Genomic DNA, 20,655 nt, shown 5'->3' with positions numbered 1-20,655 from the left:
TACCCTACTTTTTGAGTTAGAGCTACAGCTCCCAAGAGTCCCTTCAACGTGGTTCCTGCCAGGGGTTGGAGGGAATTAGCTCACAAGTCATTTTCTGCCTGGAGTGAAATTACTAACCTATTTTTTTTCCTTGCCTATTATTAAAAGGACAGTTTGAGTTTGGACAGAAATTCTTCGATCTGAATCTGTATGTTGCAAATGTTAAAAGCTTTTAGAACCTTGTTCAGATTTGCCTAAAGTAATAGAATGTAAGGATCAAGTGAGGTTAAGCACGTGAGAATGCTTAATAATAAAAACAGCAGCAACTAATAATTTGCTGAGCAATTGTGCTTCAGGTCCCTTTCTGAATGCCTGCATGTACTGTTCAGGAACAATGAAGTAGGCGCTATTGTGATCACCCCATTTTACAGCTGAGGAACCTGAGACATAGTGTCATTCATTCAAGGGCAGATAACTTGGAAACAGTGGAGCATGGATTTGAACCAGGCCACTTTGTAAACTATGAAGCACCAGAGAGATGCCAAAGAATATTATCACTATTCCTGACTGATATTTGAGAAACCTGACCGCATAACTTGAGATTTTCCAGAATAGGGGTTGGGGCAGTGGCTGGACACCAACCAGCTGAAGAATCTGGGTTCTTTGGTTCACACTTAGGTGGAAAATGAAAATGTTCTATGACACTAGATGCTATCTCAGGATTCAGTGGGGAGAAACAATTTGCCCAAAGTAGAACTGAAATAATGTCCAAGCTAGAGGTGAACACAGGTGTCTCTCAATAGGACTATTCCAAGTCAAAGAGCATTAAGATCTCTGAGGGATCTTAGAGAGGGACCCACTTATCTCATAACCAAGAAACCAGAGGCCCAGGGAGAAGCACTGGTTAATGGCTGAAGACATTTGGGTGCTCTCAATAAGGGTCTAACTTTATGTAAGTTCCTTAACTTTCTGTACCTCAGTTTCCTGTCTGTAAAATGAAGGGCTAGGTCAGGGGACCTCAGCAATTTCTTCTAGAGCTCTCTTTGAATCACATTATAGCATCCAGTGGGGTCCGTTTCCTTCTAAGCCATTCTGCTCATGCCAGTGGTTTGACTTAAAAGGCACAAGGCTCTGGAGTTTTCACTTCTTTCGAGTCAGGACACTCTGGGAAAAGCTTCTTTACTACGGCTCCCCTCTGTACCACTGTGAAGGAGGTCTCTGAAGCCTGCAAACAAATGTTTTAGAAAAGTTTGGCCAAAGTTATCTTAATCTTGACATTTCTGGCTTGTTTTCTTGGTTCATTTGACTTGATCCCCCAGTTTCTCAAGTCACAGATTTGACTCTGTTTGTAGCCTTTACAGAGCTCAGAGGTGGAAGGCAAATGGAGATTGCCCATTCTTGTGGTCGGGGAAGTGGTGTTGGTCAGTAATGGAGAAGAACTGTCATAACCCACACCCCTACATGAGCCCTAACTCCTAAGGCATCTATCTCTCTGTGACCACCAGCCTCCACTACTAGTTAGCCAGTCCCCAAAGTACCTGGAGCAGCTTGCTTAGACCCACAGCAAGGAAACCAAGGCTGTAAGAGTGGCAGGGTTCCAGAACAATTCAATTCAGAGAGCATGATGCATGAACTGCACGTCAGACCCTGCACTGGACACTGGGCACCAAGCAGAGTGCGATAAATGAACCTCACTAGAGGAATTCCCAGCTGCACAGGAAGCTAGACGATTGTGGAACAAAAGTTAAATCAGAGATAGTGTAGAGGTAGGGTTGGCACTCTCTGAGTATGTTCAGTTCAGTTCAGTTCAGTTCAGTCACTCAGTCGTGTCCAACTCTCTGCGACCCCATGGACTGCAGCATACCAGGCTTCCCTGTCCATCACCAACTCCCGGAGTTTGTCCAAACTCATATCCATTGAGTTGGTGATGCCATCCAACCATCTCATCCTCTGTTGTCCCCTTCTCCTCCTGCCTTCAATCTTCCCAGCATCAGGGTCTTTTCAAATGAGTCAGCTCTTTACATCAGGTGGCCAAAGTATTGGAGTTGCAGCTTCAACATCAGTCCTTCCAATGAACACTTAGAACTAATCTCCTTTAAGATGGACTGGTTGGATCTCCTTGCAGTCCAAGAGACTCTCAAGAGTCTTCTCCAATACCACAGTTCAAAAGCATCAATTCTTCAGCACTCAGCTCTCTTTAGAGTCCAACTCTCACATCCATGCACGACTGAAAAACCATAGCCTTGACTAGATGGACCTTCTTGGGAAGGTAATGTCTCTGCTTTTTAATATGCTGTCTAGGTTGGTCATAACTTTCCTTCCAAGAGTAAGCATCTTTTCATTTTATGGCTGCAGTCACCATCTGCAGTGATTTTGGAATCCAAAAAAGCAAAGTCAGACACTGTTGCTACTGTTTCCCCATCTATTTCCCATGAAGTGATGGGACCAGATGCCATGATCTTCGTTTTCTGAATGTTGAGCTTTAAGCCAACTTTTTCGCTCTCCTCTTTCACTTTCATCAAGAGGCTTTTTAGCTCCACTTCACTTTCTGCCATAAGGGTGGTGTCATCTGCATATCTGAGGTTATTGATATTTCTCCCAGCAATCTTGATTCCATCTTGTGCTTCCTCCAGCCCAGCATTTCTCATGATGTACTCTGCATATAAGTTAAATAAGCAGGGTAACAATATACAGCCTTGTCATACTCCTTTTCCTATTTGGAACCAGTCTGTTGTTCCATGTCTAGTTCTAACTGTTGCTTTCTGACCTGCATACAGATTTCTCAGGAAGCAGGTCACGTGGTCTGGTATTCCCATTTCTTTCAGAATTTTCCACAGTTTGCAGTGATCCACACAGTCAAAGACTTTAACATAGTCAATAAAGCAGAAGTAAATGTTTTTCTGGAACTCTCTTGCCTTTTTGCTGATCCAGCAGATGTTGGAAATTTGATCTCTGGTTCCTCTACCTTTTCTAAAACCAGCTTGAACATTTGAAAGTTCTTGGTTCACATGCTGTTGAAGACTAACTTGGAGAATTTTGAGGATTACTTTGCTAGCATGTGAGATGAGTGCAATTGTGTGGTAGTTTGAACATTCTTTGGCATTGCCTTTCTTTGGGACTGGAATGAAAACTGACTTTTCCAGTCCTGTGGCCACTGCTGAGTTTTCCAAATTTGCTGGCATATTGAGTGCAGCACTTTCACAGCATCATCTTTTAGGATTTGAAATAACTCAACTGGAATTCCATCACCTCCACTAGCTTTGTTTGTAGTGATGCTTCCTAAGGCCCACTTGACCTCACATTCCAGGATGTCTGGCTCTAGGTGAGTGATCACATCATCATGATTATCTGGGTCATAAGGATCTTTTTTGTACAGTTCTTCTGTGTATTCTTGCCACCTCTTCTTAATATCTTCTGCTTCTGTTAGGTCCATACCATTTCTGTCCTTTATCGAGCTCATCTTTGCATGAAATGTTGCCTTGGTATCTCTAATTTTCTTGAGTATGTTAGGACAAGATTTTTTGAAGGAGTTTGTATCTGAACTGCATTTGGAAAGACAAATAAGCTTTTATCAGCATAAGTGGTGGAAATCTGGGTCACATCTACAGAGGGTCCCCTAACCCCATGAATTCAAAGGTCAGCATAACTCAGTTGCTGTCTCTAGGGACAGTGGTTTAGCAGCTTCAAAGATCAAATTAGAATTGACTTGAATGGATGAGCAAGGAGAGGCAGAGATTAGCTTCTTATAAAATAAATGCTTCAGTTTGCACTTTCCTGCACTCTTGCTGGGGAAACACTCAAGACAGGAGCGGAGCCCAAGGTTGGGAGGTGGGAAAGAGTGTGGCACACAACCAGGAACAAACCAGCACATGCTTGATGATGCACTTGAAAGGCACATACATCCAAGTAAGTGTGAGCCAAGTGCTGGCTTTCAAACAAGGGAGGAACCAGGATGTGCTTGTTATCTACTTTGTCTTAAATTCTTGCCTTGCAAATAAGTATTCAAACATAGCTACTCACCTGTATATCTTTACCAACTCACCCTTCTCCTAAGGTTCTCTGCCAGAAACAAAATGAATCTGAAATTTGGTGTCCTTACTGTTTTCTCTTCCTCTCTTTCCCTCTCACCCTTCTAAGATCATCTTCCCACACTCTTCCTGCTTTCTCCTGGGTAAAATATAACCGATTTTAAGGGCCCAAAAAAGATCTTGTGGGTCTGCCTGGAGATAATTTTTATGATGCCTTTTTTCCCCTACAATGGTAGGAAATCTCACAAAACATATAAAGAAGTAAAAATCATCTATAATCCTATTGTTCACATACTTTAAATATTTGCTAGTTTCCTATGCAATCTTTATGAGTTGTTGTTTTTATAGAATTGGGATCATGCATTTTATAAGACTTGGGCACAAGACAGAGCATGTAATAGACACATCCTGCTTTTCCCTGTAGTTGGAAACCAACCACTTCATAGTTTTAAACCATGTATTTTTGACTAAACAGTGTGTTAGGAACATTTTCCCAATGTCATTAATCTTCAAAAATAAGATTTTTAATGTATTATATTCCATTGAATGTTAAGCCATTATCTCTTTTCCCACTAATAATGGTAAACTGTTTCCTATTCCCTGTTACCTATCTATTCCCCCTTTTTTTTCCTACTTTAAATAACACTGTAACAAGCATTGTTGTATGGAAATCTTGAACATGTCAGTGATTAGCCCTATAAGAAAGATTCCTAGAAATGGTATATCCTAGGTTAGAGAATGAACATTTTAAATGCTTATGACACCTATTGCTATTGCCTTCCAGAAATTTTGTAATGAGCTATGTTTCATTACAGCAGTGAGTAAGGCATTGCGTTCTTCCCACTCCTATCATTGGTTGATATTTTTTCATTATTTGTTCACCTCTCATGGCCTTATCCCTTCTGTCTTGTTTTGGAACTGATTTTTTAGCTCTTCCCCTTTCCCCTGGAAAATCTAGCAGGGTCATAATGCACCTGATATGTACTTAGGAAGCACTTCTAACTCTTGACAACTGTATAGTGTAGAACTCTGGATCTGGTCCCTACGGAAAGGCTTGCAAGTTTCATTTTACAACATGCAAAATGAAAACAGTTTTTCCTGATTATAAAACAATAAAAAATAAATTAATGAGAGTTATAGTAATATAGCTACCCAAAGAAAACGCTAATAATGAGTTAGAGCCTTCCAGACATTCATGCTGTTTATACTCACACACATCAGATGTATGTGTGTTAAGTAATCATTACCCAAATGGGACCAAATTAAATGGTCTGTTTTATAACATTTAATATCTTCCTGTATCAATAAATTAAAATATAGAGAGAATGTCGTTTGGTAGTTAAAAGCAGGGACATTGCAGCCCTTCTGCCTGGGTTAAAATCCCATTCTGCCTGTTTACTGACTTTGAGACCTTGAACAAGTCACTTCACTTCTCTATGCCTCAGTTTCCAGAATTGTCGAAAGAGGATAACACTTATTCTTATCTTCCCTTATAAGAACACTGTGAAGCTTAAGATATAACGCGGACACTTAGTATTATTCTGTGTTGATACTTAACTGTGTTAGCTATTAGTGTTTCTATAATATACATATTTTAAAATATTCATTTATTTTGTAATTAGAGCTTCCCAGGTGGTGCTAGTGGTTAAGAACTGCCTGCCAATGCAGAAGACTTCAGAGATGAAGGTTCAATGCCTGGATTGGAAAAATCCCCTGGAGGAGGGCATAGCAACACACTCCAGTATTCTTGCCTGGAAAATCCCATGGACAGAAGAGCCTGGCGGGCTAAAACTCCATGGGGTCACACAGAGTCAGACACGACTGAAACAACTTAACACACATATTTTGTAATTACAGAATTATAGAAGTAATAAGTAATTTTCATTATAGAAAATGAAAACATTGCAGAAATAAATAAGGTACAACTTAGTTCATATGCATCAAAATCTGCCCATATGCACAATACTTACACCAAACCATTACTTAAACTGTGGTTATCTAAGATAATGGAATTATGGGGGACTTCCACTACTTTTTTATGATGATTTTTTTTTTCGCAATTGTAAGAAATCTCAAGAATATGTATTTTCTAAATCAAAATAGGTTCATCATATCAGTATATATTTTTATAAGCTTATGCATACACATACACACTCTTGTAATTTTTCTTCAGTTCAGTTCAGTTCAGTCGCTCAGTCGTGTCCGACTCTGCAACCCCATGAATCGCAGCACGCCAGGCCTCCCTGTCCATCACCATCTCCCAGAGGTCACTCAGACTCACGTCTATCGAGTCAGTGATGCCATCCAGCCATCTCATCCTCTGTCGTCCCCTTCTCCTCCTGCCCTCAATCCCTCCCAGCATCAGAGTCTTTTCCAATGAGTCAACTCTTCGCATGAGGTGGCCAAAGTACTGGAGTTTCAGCTTTAGCATCATTCCTTCCAAAGAATTCCCAGGGCTGATCTCCTTCAGAATGGACTGGTTGGATCTCCTTGCAGTCCAAGGGACTCTCAAGAGTCTTCTCCAACACCACAGTTCAAAAGCATCAATTCTTTGGTGCTGAGCCTTCTTCACAGTCCACCTCTCACATCCATACATGACCACAGGAAAAACCATAGCCTTGACTAGATGGACCTTAGTCAGCAAAGTAATGTCTCTGCTTTTGAATATGCTATCTAGGTTGGTCATAACTTTTCTTCCAAGGAGTAAGCGTCTTTTAATTTCATGGCGGCAATCACCATCTGCATTTTTCTTACTTGGTGATATAATTTAGACATCTTTCTATGTAAATGCTAGATTGATTTTCCTCGTTCTTTTGGACAGCTGCATGATATTCTGTTGGATGGTTGTGTCACAATTTATCTAACCATCGCCTTATTGGTAAACTTTTCCTCCATTATTTTTGCTATTACAAACAATGTTTTAGTGAACATTTTCCCACGTACATCCATGTGCATGTATGTGAGGGGTTTTATAGGAGAAATTTCTGGAAGTGGAATTACTGGTTCAGTGGGTATGTAGATTTTTAAACGTTTTTCACACTGATTACCAAATTGTCTTTCACAGATGTCATACACATTTAAACTCCCACCAGTAGTATATGACAGTGCTTGTTTGCCCACACAGCAATGGGTATCATCCTATGCTTTCATCTTTGTCAGTCTAATAGGTGTGATAATATCTCTTTGTCATTTTAATTTTTTATTGGAGGATAAATGCTCTACAATGTTATTGTGTTTTCTGCCATACAACAACACAAATCAGCCTTAATTTTCTTTTAATTGTGGTGGAGTTAAAACTATCTTCATATGTTTAGTGATCATTTTTATTGCTTATGAAAATTGCCTGTTCATTGTCCATTATTGGCATGTTTGACTTCTTTTGCGTCTTGTTGTTTTTAGTTCCTAACTTTTTTGTAACACCAAAGACTGCAGCCAACCAGGTTTATCTGTCCGTGGGATTTCCCAGACAAGAATATTGGAGTGGGTTGCCATTTCCTTCTCCAGGGGATCTTCCTTACCCATGGATCAAACCTATGTCTCCTGCATTGCAGATAGGAGAATCTGGCTTTATCACTGAGCCACCTGGGAACAGGTTCTTTCATATCTTATTGATTTGTAAATACTTTATAATATTCATTATAGTAACTGTCTAGTATACATGTTGCATATATTTTCCCTATTTTATTGATTTTTTCAACCTTTTTTCCTCTCTCTTCTTCAGACTGGATACTTTATACTGATCTGACTTCAAGTTTACTCTTTCCTCTGTTATCTCTATCCTGCTAGTAAGCCATCCATTGAATTAATTTTGGATACTGGACTTTTTTCCAGTTAAAATTACCCATTTGGTTCTTTTTCTATATTTTCTGTTTTTCTGCTAAGAGGTTCCTCTTTTCATTTGTTATGAGCATATTTCCCTTTACTCCATTGATCATAATTATCATAACTGTTTTAAAGTCTTTACCCAGTAATTCTAACATCTGGATTATCTAAGGGTTAATTTCTGTTGATTGTCTTTCGCCTTGAGGATAAGTGACATTTTTCTGGTTCTTTGGGTGTTCATTAATTGGGGATTGTATCCTGGTCATTGGCTATGTCTTGATTCTGCATGTTGTCTTAGGAGCCTACCTGGGGTAGACTCAAACTGCAAACTCTGTCTCACCTGTGGTAGGCAGCAGCTCAAGTTTCAGCTCATTTTTTAAATTTTTATCTGGACTGTTTGTGGTTTGCCTTGTATATGCCTAGCTCAGGGGTCACCCAGAAGCTTAGGCAGAGTTAATATACAAATCTATGTTCCACTTTCCGACTCTCCTTTCCAAGACTTCTGCCACACCCTCTAGTGATTCTAGTTAACCCAGAGTTTGTTTCTTAACTCCTCAGGTCAGAAAGAAGTGGACTGTCTGTTGGAACTTTTACTGCCCTGCACTGTCCATCTGCTGCAGCTTGTCCTTAGGAGCAAGGTCACCAAAGCACAACTCGCTCCATGCTAGTCTCTTCCTCAAAGTTTTGACACCCTTCCAAAATCCTCCTACTTTGTTTACTCCCAGATAGTTATCTTTTGTCAGTTTGTTGTTTTTGCACAAGAGACTATCTATCCATTAGGAGCTTATTCTTCCATGCTGGAAACAGAACTATAGTCTCTTTGTTTACTTGGTATATGAAAGCTTAATATTTTTACCTAGCCATATGTATCATTCTGAAGTCGGCTCGCTACTTAAAACTATCTTTTCCACCTCAGGAATATAAAAATTTTTTTTTCAAGTTGAATAGAACTTGAGTATATGTCAGACTTACATTTTCTTCCAAGTTGGACCTAAAACTGCTAACGTTAATGTGGTTGTTGTGGTATTGGAGAGGAGGAGAATAGAGGGCAGAATAAAGAATGAAGAAAGCTTTGGATAACTGTTTACACCTGGTGAGGGCAGGGACCAATGACTGAGAGCCTGCAGATTGGGAGATGAGGGCGCCACTGATTTAGAACATTTAGGACCGGCATGTGCGTTCTTCTATCCAGACCTCAACCTCAGGGCTCTGTGGCTCTTAGCCAGACCTGTCACTCTTGCTGCACCCCATTCACTTTCATCCCACATGAAATACAGTAGTGTACCCCAGAAGGATGCACAAGAGAAAGCCGTGTGGGTTTGCTCGCTGGGTCTTGGCTCTAACCTAGATCCATTCTGCTCCTCAGAAAAGCAGGAGAACATGGTGATTTTGGAGTTAGGCATACCTGGGGCCACACTTTGACTTTGCATTGTTAGCTGCTTGACTTCTCTGAGCCTCACTTTCCCCTTTTATGAGATGAGCATAAAGACAGTACCCATTTAACCGTGCTGTGAGAATCTGAGGAGACAGTGATTGCCGAGGTCTAGCACAGTAGCTGGCCCAGAGTAAACTCACTTGAGTGCGAGGGCGCTGCCCTGCCAGGTCAGAGATGTGGCGCTTCTGCTGTGTGGCCCTGGCCAAACTCTGCAGTGTGTGGCTCTGTCTGCAGGAATTTCCACGTCTGGAATGAAGCCTGGTTTGTGCGGCCTGACCTGGGCCCTTCGTACAATGGATGGCAGGTTCTGGACGCCACCCCTCAGGAGAGAAGCCAAGGTAACCACTCTTCTGTCAGCTTGCCGGGGCCCCCCTTCCCTGGGTTTGGCTCTAAGTCATGACTTCTCAATCTTTACAACGGTGGAAAGCGGCACAGCAAGATCACCTAAATCTTCTCTGCCTTTGGGGGTGCAGAGAGGGATTAAAACAGAAGCATTTTCAAAGTAGATTTTCCTCTTAATTGGCTTAGTTCAGGCTGCTGTTTAAATGACTGCCATCCCTGCTCTCACATGACTGCTGCAAAGGCCCTGGCCCATGGCCGGCAATAGGGAAGGGAACTGTCCCTGCCAACAGTGATTCTCCCACACAGCCTCTAGTAGCCCATCCCTCCCAGCATAGAAACCTTCCTTGTCCCTTTGCCTTGGGATTTAGTCCAGATTCCCTGGCTCAGCTTCAGGCCTCTGTGGTCATGGTCCCCAGCACCCCTCTCACCTTCTGGGTGTCCCCCGCCAGGCTGAGCTCTCCTTCTCGCAGGCTGGCCCTTCCCCGCCCCTGATGGCCACTCTCCCATCAGATCTGGGGCATTGGGCTCTCCGGGAACCTTTCCTCGTCCCTTCCCTGATTTCCAGAGCATTCTTATCCATTACCTTCATTTTCAATTGTTTCTTTCAAACAAAAAAATTATAAAAGTCATATATGCATGGTTAAAAATGGTTAAAAAAAAATTCAAATCGTTCCTAAAAGATTTACAATGAAAATGAAGTCTTACCCCCTCCCTTGCTGCAACATCTCTACCAGAAGCAATGCGATTCGGGGAACTTGGGTGTGAGGAGGGTAACTTCCAGATATTTTCTAGGCCACTATTCAAACTTCTCACTGCAACTCATTAGTGGTTATAAAATCAAGTTAATGGGTTGTGACCATTGTCTTAAGAAATGAAATAGAATAGCATGGAAAGGAGTGAGGGAAGGAAAGAAAAAGAAACTATCAGAGTGTATTGGATATTAAGAATAAGAATTTTCCTGTGGGATTTTTGTTTCAGGACCACATATGTGCCATGATGTAAAAACTTATTTCTAGAGATCATGATAAAAAAAAAAATGCTGAAAGTCACGGTCACTGTTTCAGGCATATAAAAGTGTGTGTGTTTGTTTTATAAACACAAATGGAATAATATTCTTCTATTCTGCTGTAACTTACTTTTTATCATCTGGGCACTTCATGAAGGGACCTGTATCTGTGCATCTACACCTGTACCTACATTTATGTCCTTCCATCCACCCATCCGTCTATGAATCTATCTACCTATCTGTCCATTTCTCCATGTATCCACCCACCTACCTACCTATCTGTCTGAGCTAGCTATGCTGAGTGCTCAAGAAGGGACGTGATGGTCAGGGCTTGGGAGCCCAAAGAAGCAGGACGTCTCTGTAGGCTGGGTTTGCAGAGAAGTCTTCCAAAATACGGGGATGGTTTGGGAAGAATGATTTGCAGAGTAGAAAAGAAGCAGCCCTGAGCACAAGACAGTCAGACTTTCCTCTTTAGGAAACAGACTGAAAGCAGGGGGTTAGCACAAATTATGCACCTACAGAATGCAGGAGTGGGCGGTCTTCTGTGGAGCTGGAGTCTGACCAGAGTGCTATCGGACAAGATAACAGTAGCCCCAGAGGGTCCTGCTGAGTGCCCAAAGAGGAGAGCAGACAATCAGGGTTGAAGGAGTTTGGGGTAGAAGCAGGGGAGCTGGGCGGTGGGGACGGCCCCCAGAGGAGCAGGCCATGAGGCGGGCTGTTGCAGAGGGGTCTGGCTTTGGCACACATCCAACCTCTGCACCCTGGCCCCCAGGGGTGTTCCAGTGCGGCCCTGCTTCGGTGATCGCTGTCCGAGAGGGTGATGTGGACTGGGACTTCGACATGCCCTTCATCTTTGCGGAGGTCAATGCCGACCGCATCACGTGGATCTACGAGTCGAGTGGTGCCTTGAAGAAGAACTCCACAGACACTCACAGCGTCGGCAAGTACATCAGTACCAAGGCGGTGGGCAGCAACTCTCGCGTGGATGTCACCGAAAAGTACAAGTATCCAGAAGGTAGGAGGGGCTTGGATGGGCTGTGCCACCCAGGGCCCGGCGGTGGGAAGACAGCTTTGAGGCGGCAGAAGGAAAACTTGCTCATGCTCCTCCCGCTTTCTCAGCCTGCTGTGCCTGAATGTTAGGACTGCTCCCTAGCATCTACTGCCCAGTTCCCCAGACTGTTTCCTGTGGGGATAAAACCATCAGGGGCAGACACAGTGCCCGCGGAAACGCGCTGAAGGACTCAGGCGGCTGTCAGTCTAGCTCGTCTCCAGCTGTGTCCCTTTGCCAATTGCACCGTTAGGGTGACAGCACCATGACTGAGCATCACAGGGAGAAACGTGGCCCCCACAGAAGACCCCCTAGGGGTCTCTGTCAGTCCACTCCCCTTGCCTGCAAGAAGCGCAAGCAGGAAACACCCTCTGAAAAAAGAAATGGACAGTCCCCAGAGACATGGGGACTGCTTTGTCTGCTTCAGTGGCTCCCTGAAAGCCAGATGAGGTGGGGACACCTCCTACACCATGAGGACAATGCCCAGGTCCCTGAAATTGTCACCATCCACTTGAGTGCTGATCCCCCTAAAGTCACCTAGAAGCCCAGTTGGTAGGAGGCTACCTTTAACACAAATTACGAGTGTTGCTCTGTTTCAGAAGTTGCTTTCAGTGTTAGCAAATTAATATCTCTGAGGAATCTCAATAGTGACAAAATGCTACATTTGAAGGTGATGTTCATTTTAGAAATAGGCCAAAGTGAATTAATGCTTGCTCTAGCAGGCCAGTCACTCCTTAATGGGATCAACATGTCACTCTAAATGCTTTGAAATAGTTGCTTTAGCGGGTCCTCACTGCTGGTTCTGAGATGTCAAGAAAAGTGCTCTTGAGAAGGTACCCATGTGCACCCTAAAGTAAACCCCACAGTTCGGTGCCCTGGATGGCTGCTGCTGGCTGCCATATACAAAAGAGGAAAGCTGAGCAGGGGGGTAGGCTCCAAGTCCAGGTGGATGAGCTGCTGGGTGTGGGTCCTTTGGAGGCACCAGAGTAATGAGATTGGTGCTTTCCGTTAGACCCCAGTGTACTTCTGCAGCCCATTCCTCCCACTGGGGTCAGATGGCCTTTCTCTCAGTCAGTAAACACGTACTGAGACCTCCCCGAGTGCCCATTCTTGCTCAACTCCAGGAGGCCAGGAAGCACCCTGCAGATGGGCGCCTGCCCCTCCAGAGCTCACAGGCTGGAGGTCAGGCTTGAGTGTGACAAGCATTCTCAACAGTGTTCTGATGTAGAAACCAGGGTAGGGGCCAAGGAACTGATATCCCCAGGCAAGAGGTGAACTCTGCCCTACCCCTTATAGCTGTGCAACCTCAAGTACGATTCTTAGCATCTCTGATCCCTCACTTCCTCACCTGTAAAATGAGAAGAGCAAGGCCTCTCTTCAATGGAATTTAAATGAGCTAGTGTATAGAAGGAGAAGGAAATGGCAACCCATTCCAGTGTTCTTGCTTGGAGAATCCCAGGAACGAGGGAGCCTGGTGGGCTGCCATCTATGGGGTTGCCCAGAGTCGGACACGACTCAGGCGACTTAGCAGCAGCAGCAGCAGTGTATAGAAAGTATCAAGGGCAGTGCCTGGCCCATAGTGAGGACTTAATAAATAGTGATGATTTTTATCAACTTGAACATCTGCAGCCTCATCAGAATGACCTCCCAAAGGGACTTTTAAAACGCACTGCCTATACAGTTGTGTGATTCTGTGGGGCCCCTTATCTGAGTGTCACACCTTAATTCCACTTCTTGGGGATTCTGGCTGTCCCAGCCAAACCTCCTGAGCAATGAGGAGGGGCCACAGCCAGGTGGAGAGATCCCCGCCAGACCCCTGGCAATGCCCCAGCCCTTGTGTGACAGCAGGACTGATCACCCCACCTGTTGTTGCCCATTCTCCCTTACCTAATGATGCTAGCTTGTGTCTGATGGCCTGAGGGAGGAAAAGCCCATAAAATGGGTTGCTAAGCATTTGTGCAACAGCAACACCAAAGGAAAAAACAGTAGCAGGAAGCTTAGTCTTGAGTAAGCCTGGCAGGTGACCTATATAGGTATCTAGGCTCTGAGCCTCATTGTGCAAACACAACTGCTTCGAGGTTCTGGGCACAGAGGCTCAGCTCCCTGCTCAGCCATCAGACCTGGGTGTGGATTTACAGCTCGGCTAGAGAATGGGAAGGCACCAAAAGGAGCCCAGCCCACCAGGAGCTATCAACTCGGGTAATTTGGCTGCCTGCCTCCTTTTCAGTAGGGTGTGTGGGAGGAACTACTCGACTTCAGGTCTAGACTTCTGGGGACTGGCCTCTTTCCACCCCTAAGTCTCAGATTACCGACTACTTGGTCCAGACACTCCTCCTCTTTGGGACCTTAACTCTAACGCGATGTGCTTAGATGGCTTTGGGGTCTCTGCCAGTTGTTACATGTAACTTATAGGAAAGATTTCACTAAATGATAAAGTGCTTCTAATAAGTCATCTTAAAATTTCACAGGTTTGTTGGGGAGGTTAGGGGCAGGAGCGTAAACATGGTCATTCTTCTTTGTGTTTCTCTGTCCATGTTACTGGAAGGTCAACATCTTCTCCTTGTTAGTGGGTCTATCTTCTGGTCAAGGCAAGGAGACTTATGTGCCCTGTGTGGTCTACCCTGGCTCAGAGGCTTGGAGTTGGTTATCAGCTCTTAGTGCCCCAAGAGCCGTGGTTTTTTGGCCATGATCTTGGCCATTTTCTGGGGACTGTTTATAGTATCACATTCAGCAGCACCCGCAACAAAGGCTAAACCCATCCTGTGGTTCAGCCTTTGTGTTTTTGAAAACTGAACTCTCAACAATTTAAACTAGTCATAACCTGGAACCATACCAACTGTGGGAAGTTCTTGTCAACTGACATAGACAAAAGTTCTGCTCTCCGAGTCTCAAAGCATCATTAGAAATAAAGCAGAATAACATGATAAAGTGGTTTGGAATTTTTTTCAGTGAGGTAATTCTAAATCATAGTTTTCTCACTTATGAACTCATTCTAATCTTTTTAAGCTCAGACTTGTTATTTTTCAAATTATCAGTTTGTTCTTTGGGCTTCCCTGGTGGCTCAGATGGTGAAGAATCTGCCTGCAATGCAGGAGACCCAGGTTCAATCTCTGGGTCAGGAAGATAGTCTGGAGAAAGGAATGGCTACCCACTCCAGTATTCTTGCCTGGAGAATTCCATAGACAGAGGAGCCTGATGGGCTGCTGTCCATGGTTGCAAAGAGTCAGACATGACTGAGCGACTAACACCCGCTTTGTTCTTTAAGTCTCACAAAGGACATTTTATTAAAAGAAAGAAAGGAGGGAAGGAGGAAGCGATGGAGGAAGGGAGGCAGGGAGAGATGGAGAGAGTGAAGGAAGGAAGGGATCTAACCTAATTAACCTAAGCAAAACATCAAGCTATGTATTTTATGCAGCTTTCCCTAAGCTTGATGGAAATTTGAGCTGATTGGAAGAGCTGGGCTGTGAGCCTCATGTTAAGGAGAATGAAATGGAGACCTGGGGGAGGTCAGACACTTGCTTGGAGGTCAGACAAATGTTAAGGAGGGTGAAATGGAGACCTGGAGGAGGTCAGACCCTTGCTTGGATTAGAATCATCGTGCAAGCAGCAGAACCAGGGTTAATTCCAGGCCGCCTTTCCAGGCAGGGAACTGCTCTTTGTTCTCATTGCCACTGCATCTCTGAGATACTTCTCTCTTTTCCCACCACACAGGTTCCAGCCAGGAAAGACAAGTATTTGAAAAGGCTTTGAGGAAACTAAAACCCAGAGCATCATTTAGCGCAACATCTGCAAGCAGCCTGGCAAGAGACGAACAGGAGCCTAGCATCTCTGGGAGGTTCAAGGTCGCTGGTGTACTGGCCGTGGGCAAAGACGTCAACCTGATCCTAATACTCAAAAACCTAACAAGCGATACAAAGACAGTGACAGTGAATATGACAGCCTGGACCATCGTCTATAACGGCACTCTCGTACACGAGGTGTGGAAGGACTCTGTCACTAAATCCCTGAATCCCGAAGAAGGTAATTCAACCTGTAGGCTGCTGGGATGCCACACACTCATGGTAGCTGGTATCCTCTTGGGGTTGGAGAGTTCCTATTGGAACCAAATCAACTGATTAAGGAAGGAAATAGCACATGGTAAGCAGTACAAGTGGGGGTGTGCCAACCAAAATACTTTCATGCCCTGGAGGAGAAAGGAAAAGGCCTTTGGCAGTTAAAGACAAACCACAGTATCCCTTACATACCATTTTGCCCAGTGTGCAGAGTGCTTCCTTCTATACTCTTAGGTACTATCACATTTGACCTTCTACAAGGACAGATTTCAGCATTCCTTTTGCAGAGCCAGAAACTGAGGCTTGGAGAGATTGTGATTCACTTAAAAGATTAAGCGTCATAGCTAGGAGGTGGCCAGATCCTGGTCCTGGACTTCCTGATGTGAAATCCAGTGCCACCACCCATTTTCTCGGTTTTACTGCTGCGACCCCTTCCTCTTTCCAGCTCCCACCCTACCTTACCCGCAACCCACAATGAATCACTTTCTGGGTTTGACCCTAGAAGGGTTGCAATATACCACGAGGGCTTGAATTCCCACCAGTGTTCCCCCACAGCTGCCAGTGGGTGGGTGAAATTCCTTGATTTCCAGTGACAGTGATGGGTTTTCTTGGAGGCCTGAGCCTCTGGGAGGAAGAGTGAGTTGGTTCTCCTGGATAGCACAGATGGGAGGGGAACAAGGTGGAGCAGAGAGAGGCTGGGGCTGTGGAAGGATTAGAAGGCAGGTGTGCCCAAGCTGGCAAAATCCTTCAAGCTGTTATGAAAAGTCTGGACTTACGAAGCAGATTAATAAGGGTGGGGTGGCTATTTGCTTCACATAAGGAACTAATAAAAACTGATTACTTATACAGCCCATCTTGAAAAGATTTTGTCTGCAGAGAAACTGAGAGCTGTCACAACTGTCAGAGGCAGCATCCCCTAGCAACCTGTCTTCTGGCAGAACTGAGCAGAAATCTTCCCTATAACAAAGGCTGGCTGTTATTTACCTTCAAAGCTCGAGGGAAGAGCTATTTTTGTAGGCCAAAAATAATTTATGTGAGGGAAATGCTTTTTTAAAAAGCTATACTTCTGCAAGAAGCAACAGAGTTAAATGGGAAGGCAGGAGGAAGCAGGCAAAATGGTCTTGGAGTCCTGACATCATCACCTACTCTCTGGATGACCCTGTTAAGTCTCCCTCCTTTTCTGAGCCTCAGGGTTCACTGTTCAAGGGAGCTGGACCAACTGATGCCAGGGCCTGTTGTCTCCATATTTGGGGCAGGCTGGGTAAATCCCTCCAGTGCTGAAAGCAGAGACAGCTCCCTCCTTACAGCCTCACCTCAGGGAGTGTGTGACCTGTAGGTGCCGGGCACCACCCAACCACCTAGCATGACTGCACGAGGAAGGGGGAGAGCACCCAAAGGCAGCCAAGGCCCCCCGCCTTGCTTGCCCAGTGAGTCAGAGAGGTACCTTGAAGCTTGGAGAGGAGCCAGAGAAATGGAGAAAAGCTGGGGAAGGCCATTCCATCTGAGGGGACCTTGTGACTCAGAGCATGGAGGTGGTAAGGCACCTGTGTTGTCAAAAGGACAAAGAGAACTGTGGGGAGGAACATTCTTTTGAGGAAGAGAGAGACACAGGGCCATACTGAGGGGTCTGAACTTTATTCCTGAGGCAGCGAGGGACCACAGGAGATTTTTCAGGTGACACAGAAGAGTGACATGATTTGGGAGGGAAGTGCTTCTAAAGCCCACCTGGTGCGTGTGGGTGCCTTAGAAGCTGGAGAGACCAGAAGCAGGGTGGTGGTTCAGATGCTGTGGCAATAGGATCCCAGGCTGTACGGTCACCTGAGAGGACCAAGCTCTTATGTAGACAGGCCCTGGCTTCCCTTGCTAGTTATTATCATGCTGCCATCATTACTGTTTTCTTTACTTGGCAATGAGTTAATACTCATATTCTTCCCTGCCCCTTAGATGGAAATTTGCCCTCTGATATTTACCAGGATGGGGAGGAAGTCTGAGCCCCCGTGAGCTCCTCCTCCTGGAATCCGCCCAGCCAGCTGGCATCCTGGTCTCAGGGCCCCCGCTCTGCAGCTGGTGTGGAGCAGGCAGGTGTTCCCCCAGGGCCCGGCAGGGAGGACTCAGGCAAGCCTGGGCTTCAGGTGCTCCCAGCCAGCCACACTGACTCGGCTTGGCATCAGCTTTTAAGGTTTCAGAAGCCAACCCCACCTCTCACGCTGCTTCCTGTTTTCTTCTTCCAGAAATAGAGCACCCTGTAAAGATCACATATGCTCAGTACGAAAAGTACCTGAAGGCGGACAACATGATCCGGGCCACAGCCGTGTGTCAGGTCACTGACGAGCCTGAGGTGGTGGTGGAGAGGGACGTCATCCTGGACAACCCCACCCTGACCCTTGAGGTAAAGGGATGCTGAAGGGGCACTGCTCCATGCTAGCCCAGCCCTCCCAGACCACAGGGAAAGCCCTCTCTGCCGACAGGCCAAGCACAGGGCCCAGCTCGGATCCAGCCTCTGCCAAAAGGATCAGCCAAGAGTTCTGCTCAGAGCAGTGTCCTTGGGAGATCCCAGTGGTCCAGTGGTTAGGACTCTATGCTGTCACTGCCGAGGGCGCAGGTCCAACCCCCAGTTAGGGAACTAAGATCCTGCCAGTGGCGCAGCACAGCATGCCCTTGCTCCCTCTCTGGAAGGATCCACGGGCACATTGCCCTGCGGCTTCTTTGGTTGCAGCTCTAGACCCATTGGGGATGCCAGCTGAGGAGCAGCTGGAGGGCTCTTCAGCTCACTCGCTCTGAACATCTGCTGTGTCCTGGGCTGTGTTAGGCTCAGGAATCACAGAAGACCTCAAGGGCTGGGTCCTGCCTTCAGGGAACCCACAGCCCAGCCCCCAGACACATTTGTAGAGCAAATCAGAAATGGGCATAACTCATATGCATCTCCTGACTCTAGACCCCAGAGTTACAGAAGTGTAGACTCTTAGAAACCTGGTCTCAAGCTTTCATGCCCTTCCATTTCACACATGAGTAAACTGAGATCCAGAGAGAAAAGAATTGCCAAATACTGCCAGAGCAAGGGCTAGACCTCAGGCCCTTTCCAGGACATCTGGCCAGTCCATACCCAGCAGCAACATCTTCCCAGTAGTTGACAATGAGGATGCTTCATTTTTTTGGCAGCAGGCTCTGCTCCCAGGCTCCCTCTCAGGAATGCAGGGATGTGGGCTCTCACAGGTCTGTGGGAGGCACTTGGGACCACTCTGTCCCTTCCTCAGCACTGGTGCTGGAAGTATGGGGCTGACTCCAAGCCTGTCCTTACACACACCAACCTCAGCCCAGGGTGGAGGCGGCCAGAGCCAGATGGCATAAATCTAGGGATGAGGGGCTGGCAGGCAAGGACAGGCAGATGAGTGGATGAGGAGATGGGGTCTTCCCTTGGGACCCCATAAGGAACTTCATGGGTCAGACTCCTCACAAGTCTGCAGCACCATCTGCCCCAGCAGTCTAGACAGCAATTGCCTTTTTTGTTATTGTTCCATCACAATGTCACTAGTGTCCCTAGCCCCAGATTTCTAGAGTAACTCGTGACTGCCCTCGTCCCACCCTCCCTAAGCTACACCCCAGCTTCGGGGATTCCTGATGTCAGACAGAGGGCAGGGGGACCCAGGGCCTGCTCCTTGACACTAGCCTGAAATAGAGCTCTCTCATTGTCCTGTTAGTCTGGGCTGTGCTTCAGAATGGGGGCCAGAGTGATCCATCTTCTCCAAGCTTAGGGAGACGGAGCCACGCCTGTTCTAGGCCCATCACAGTGGTTGTGAAACAGAAAGAGGCTTCTCCACGAGCAGGACCAAACAGAGCTTCTGGGCTCTGGGCTTGCCTTTTTTCCCACCCAGCAAGTTTTCATCCATGATTGTAGAAGCCTCTCCTGTTCCCTAGGGTGTTTCCAAGAATCGTGCCCCACTCCTGTAGAATGACAGGGAGCAAGTGCCGTTTGCCATTTTTGAGGCTGTGAAATGAAACATTCTGAGTGGAAGTTATCGGTGTTTGATAAAGTTAGTTTCTCCACCATTATATTCCCTTATCCTGTATCCTCAAACTTGCTTATAGCTTTTTCTTTTTTTCAAAATTTTGCTTTCCATCTTTTAGATCAAATCAGCTTCATCTTTCAAGAGAATCTAACATCTTTTAAAAGGAAATCAGAATACACGCAGCCTGGAAATTATTTAATCCTTTTAAAAAATATCTGCCCTTTCTTCTCTTGGACATCTTTGTATGAATTTGCCCTTAACACAACTTCTCCTTTACTTTAGCCTTCAGAGAATCAAGACGATCTAATCATGACTGAATGAATTAATGCATAGCTGACTCAGAGCAGGGCACGTGGGTGATCTGTATGAGAAGATAATAATTTGGGCAACACCCTGTTGTCTTATTTATGATTGGGAGTAGGCATTGAGGACTTTTGAACCAGATCATATAATCTGAACTTTATTTCAAAGGCTGAGGTCCTTCACATTGGCCTACTGACAATAACAGACACAGGTTTCTGGGGTGGCTCTTATCCTCTTCTTTGGGTGTATGTATAGATTGAGGTCAATAGGATAGAGTGGTAAGCAGCCACAAAGAAAGGAAAACAAATATAGGAAAGTCTCAAATTGAATATCAGTGTGAAAAATATGACAACATTTATATATATTCTTGGGTCCCAATGGCATAAAATTATGCTTCACCCTTCAAATCATGTCATACACTTAAATGAGTTCTATGGGAGAAATTGTGATATAGACCATGGTCTCTAAAACATTGCAATTATGCACAAATTATTGGCAGGCATTGCAAAGTCTAGCAAGAAGAGAAAACTGCTCTGGGACCATAAATCTCTCAGTTATTGAGTCAATCTGAACTGCAGATTTATTACTATAAAAGGGTGGCAGGGAGAATTGGTGACAACAAAAAGGAACACC

The 20,655-nt window shown here is 45.2% G+C and overlaps 1 protein-coding gene across 1 annotated transcript in view; it reads left to right on the top strand.

Annotated features, from left to right (window-relative positions):
* TGM3 (transglutaminase 3) overlaps positions 1–20,655 on the top strand; it is a 30,592-nt gene that overhangs the window by 8,644 nt on the left and 1,293 nt on the right. Inside the window, exons 7-10 of the mRNA XM_052651186.1 lie at positions 9,499–9,602; positions 11,385–11,627; positions 15,372–15,680; positions 17,944–18,101. Coding sequence (XP_052507146.1) covers positions 9,499–9,602; positions 11,385–11,627; positions 15,372–15,680; positions 17,944–18,101 — 814 coding nt within the window. The remainder of the gene's footprint in view (positions 1–9,498; positions 9,603–11,384; positions 11,628–15,371; positions 15,681–17,943; positions 18,102–20,655) is intronic.

The sequence above is a fragment of the Budorcas taxicolor genome, chromosome 13 (genome assembly GCF_023091745.1).
Source record: "Budorcas taxicolor isolate Tak-1 chromosome 13, Takin1.1, whole genome shotgun sequence".
Taxonomy (NCBI): Eukaryota; Metazoa; Chordata; class Mammalia; order Artiodactyla; family Bovidae; genus Budorcas; species Budorcas taxicolor.
Note: the sequence above shows the minus strand (reverse complement) of the source record. Positions and strands in the feature narration are given on the sequence as shown.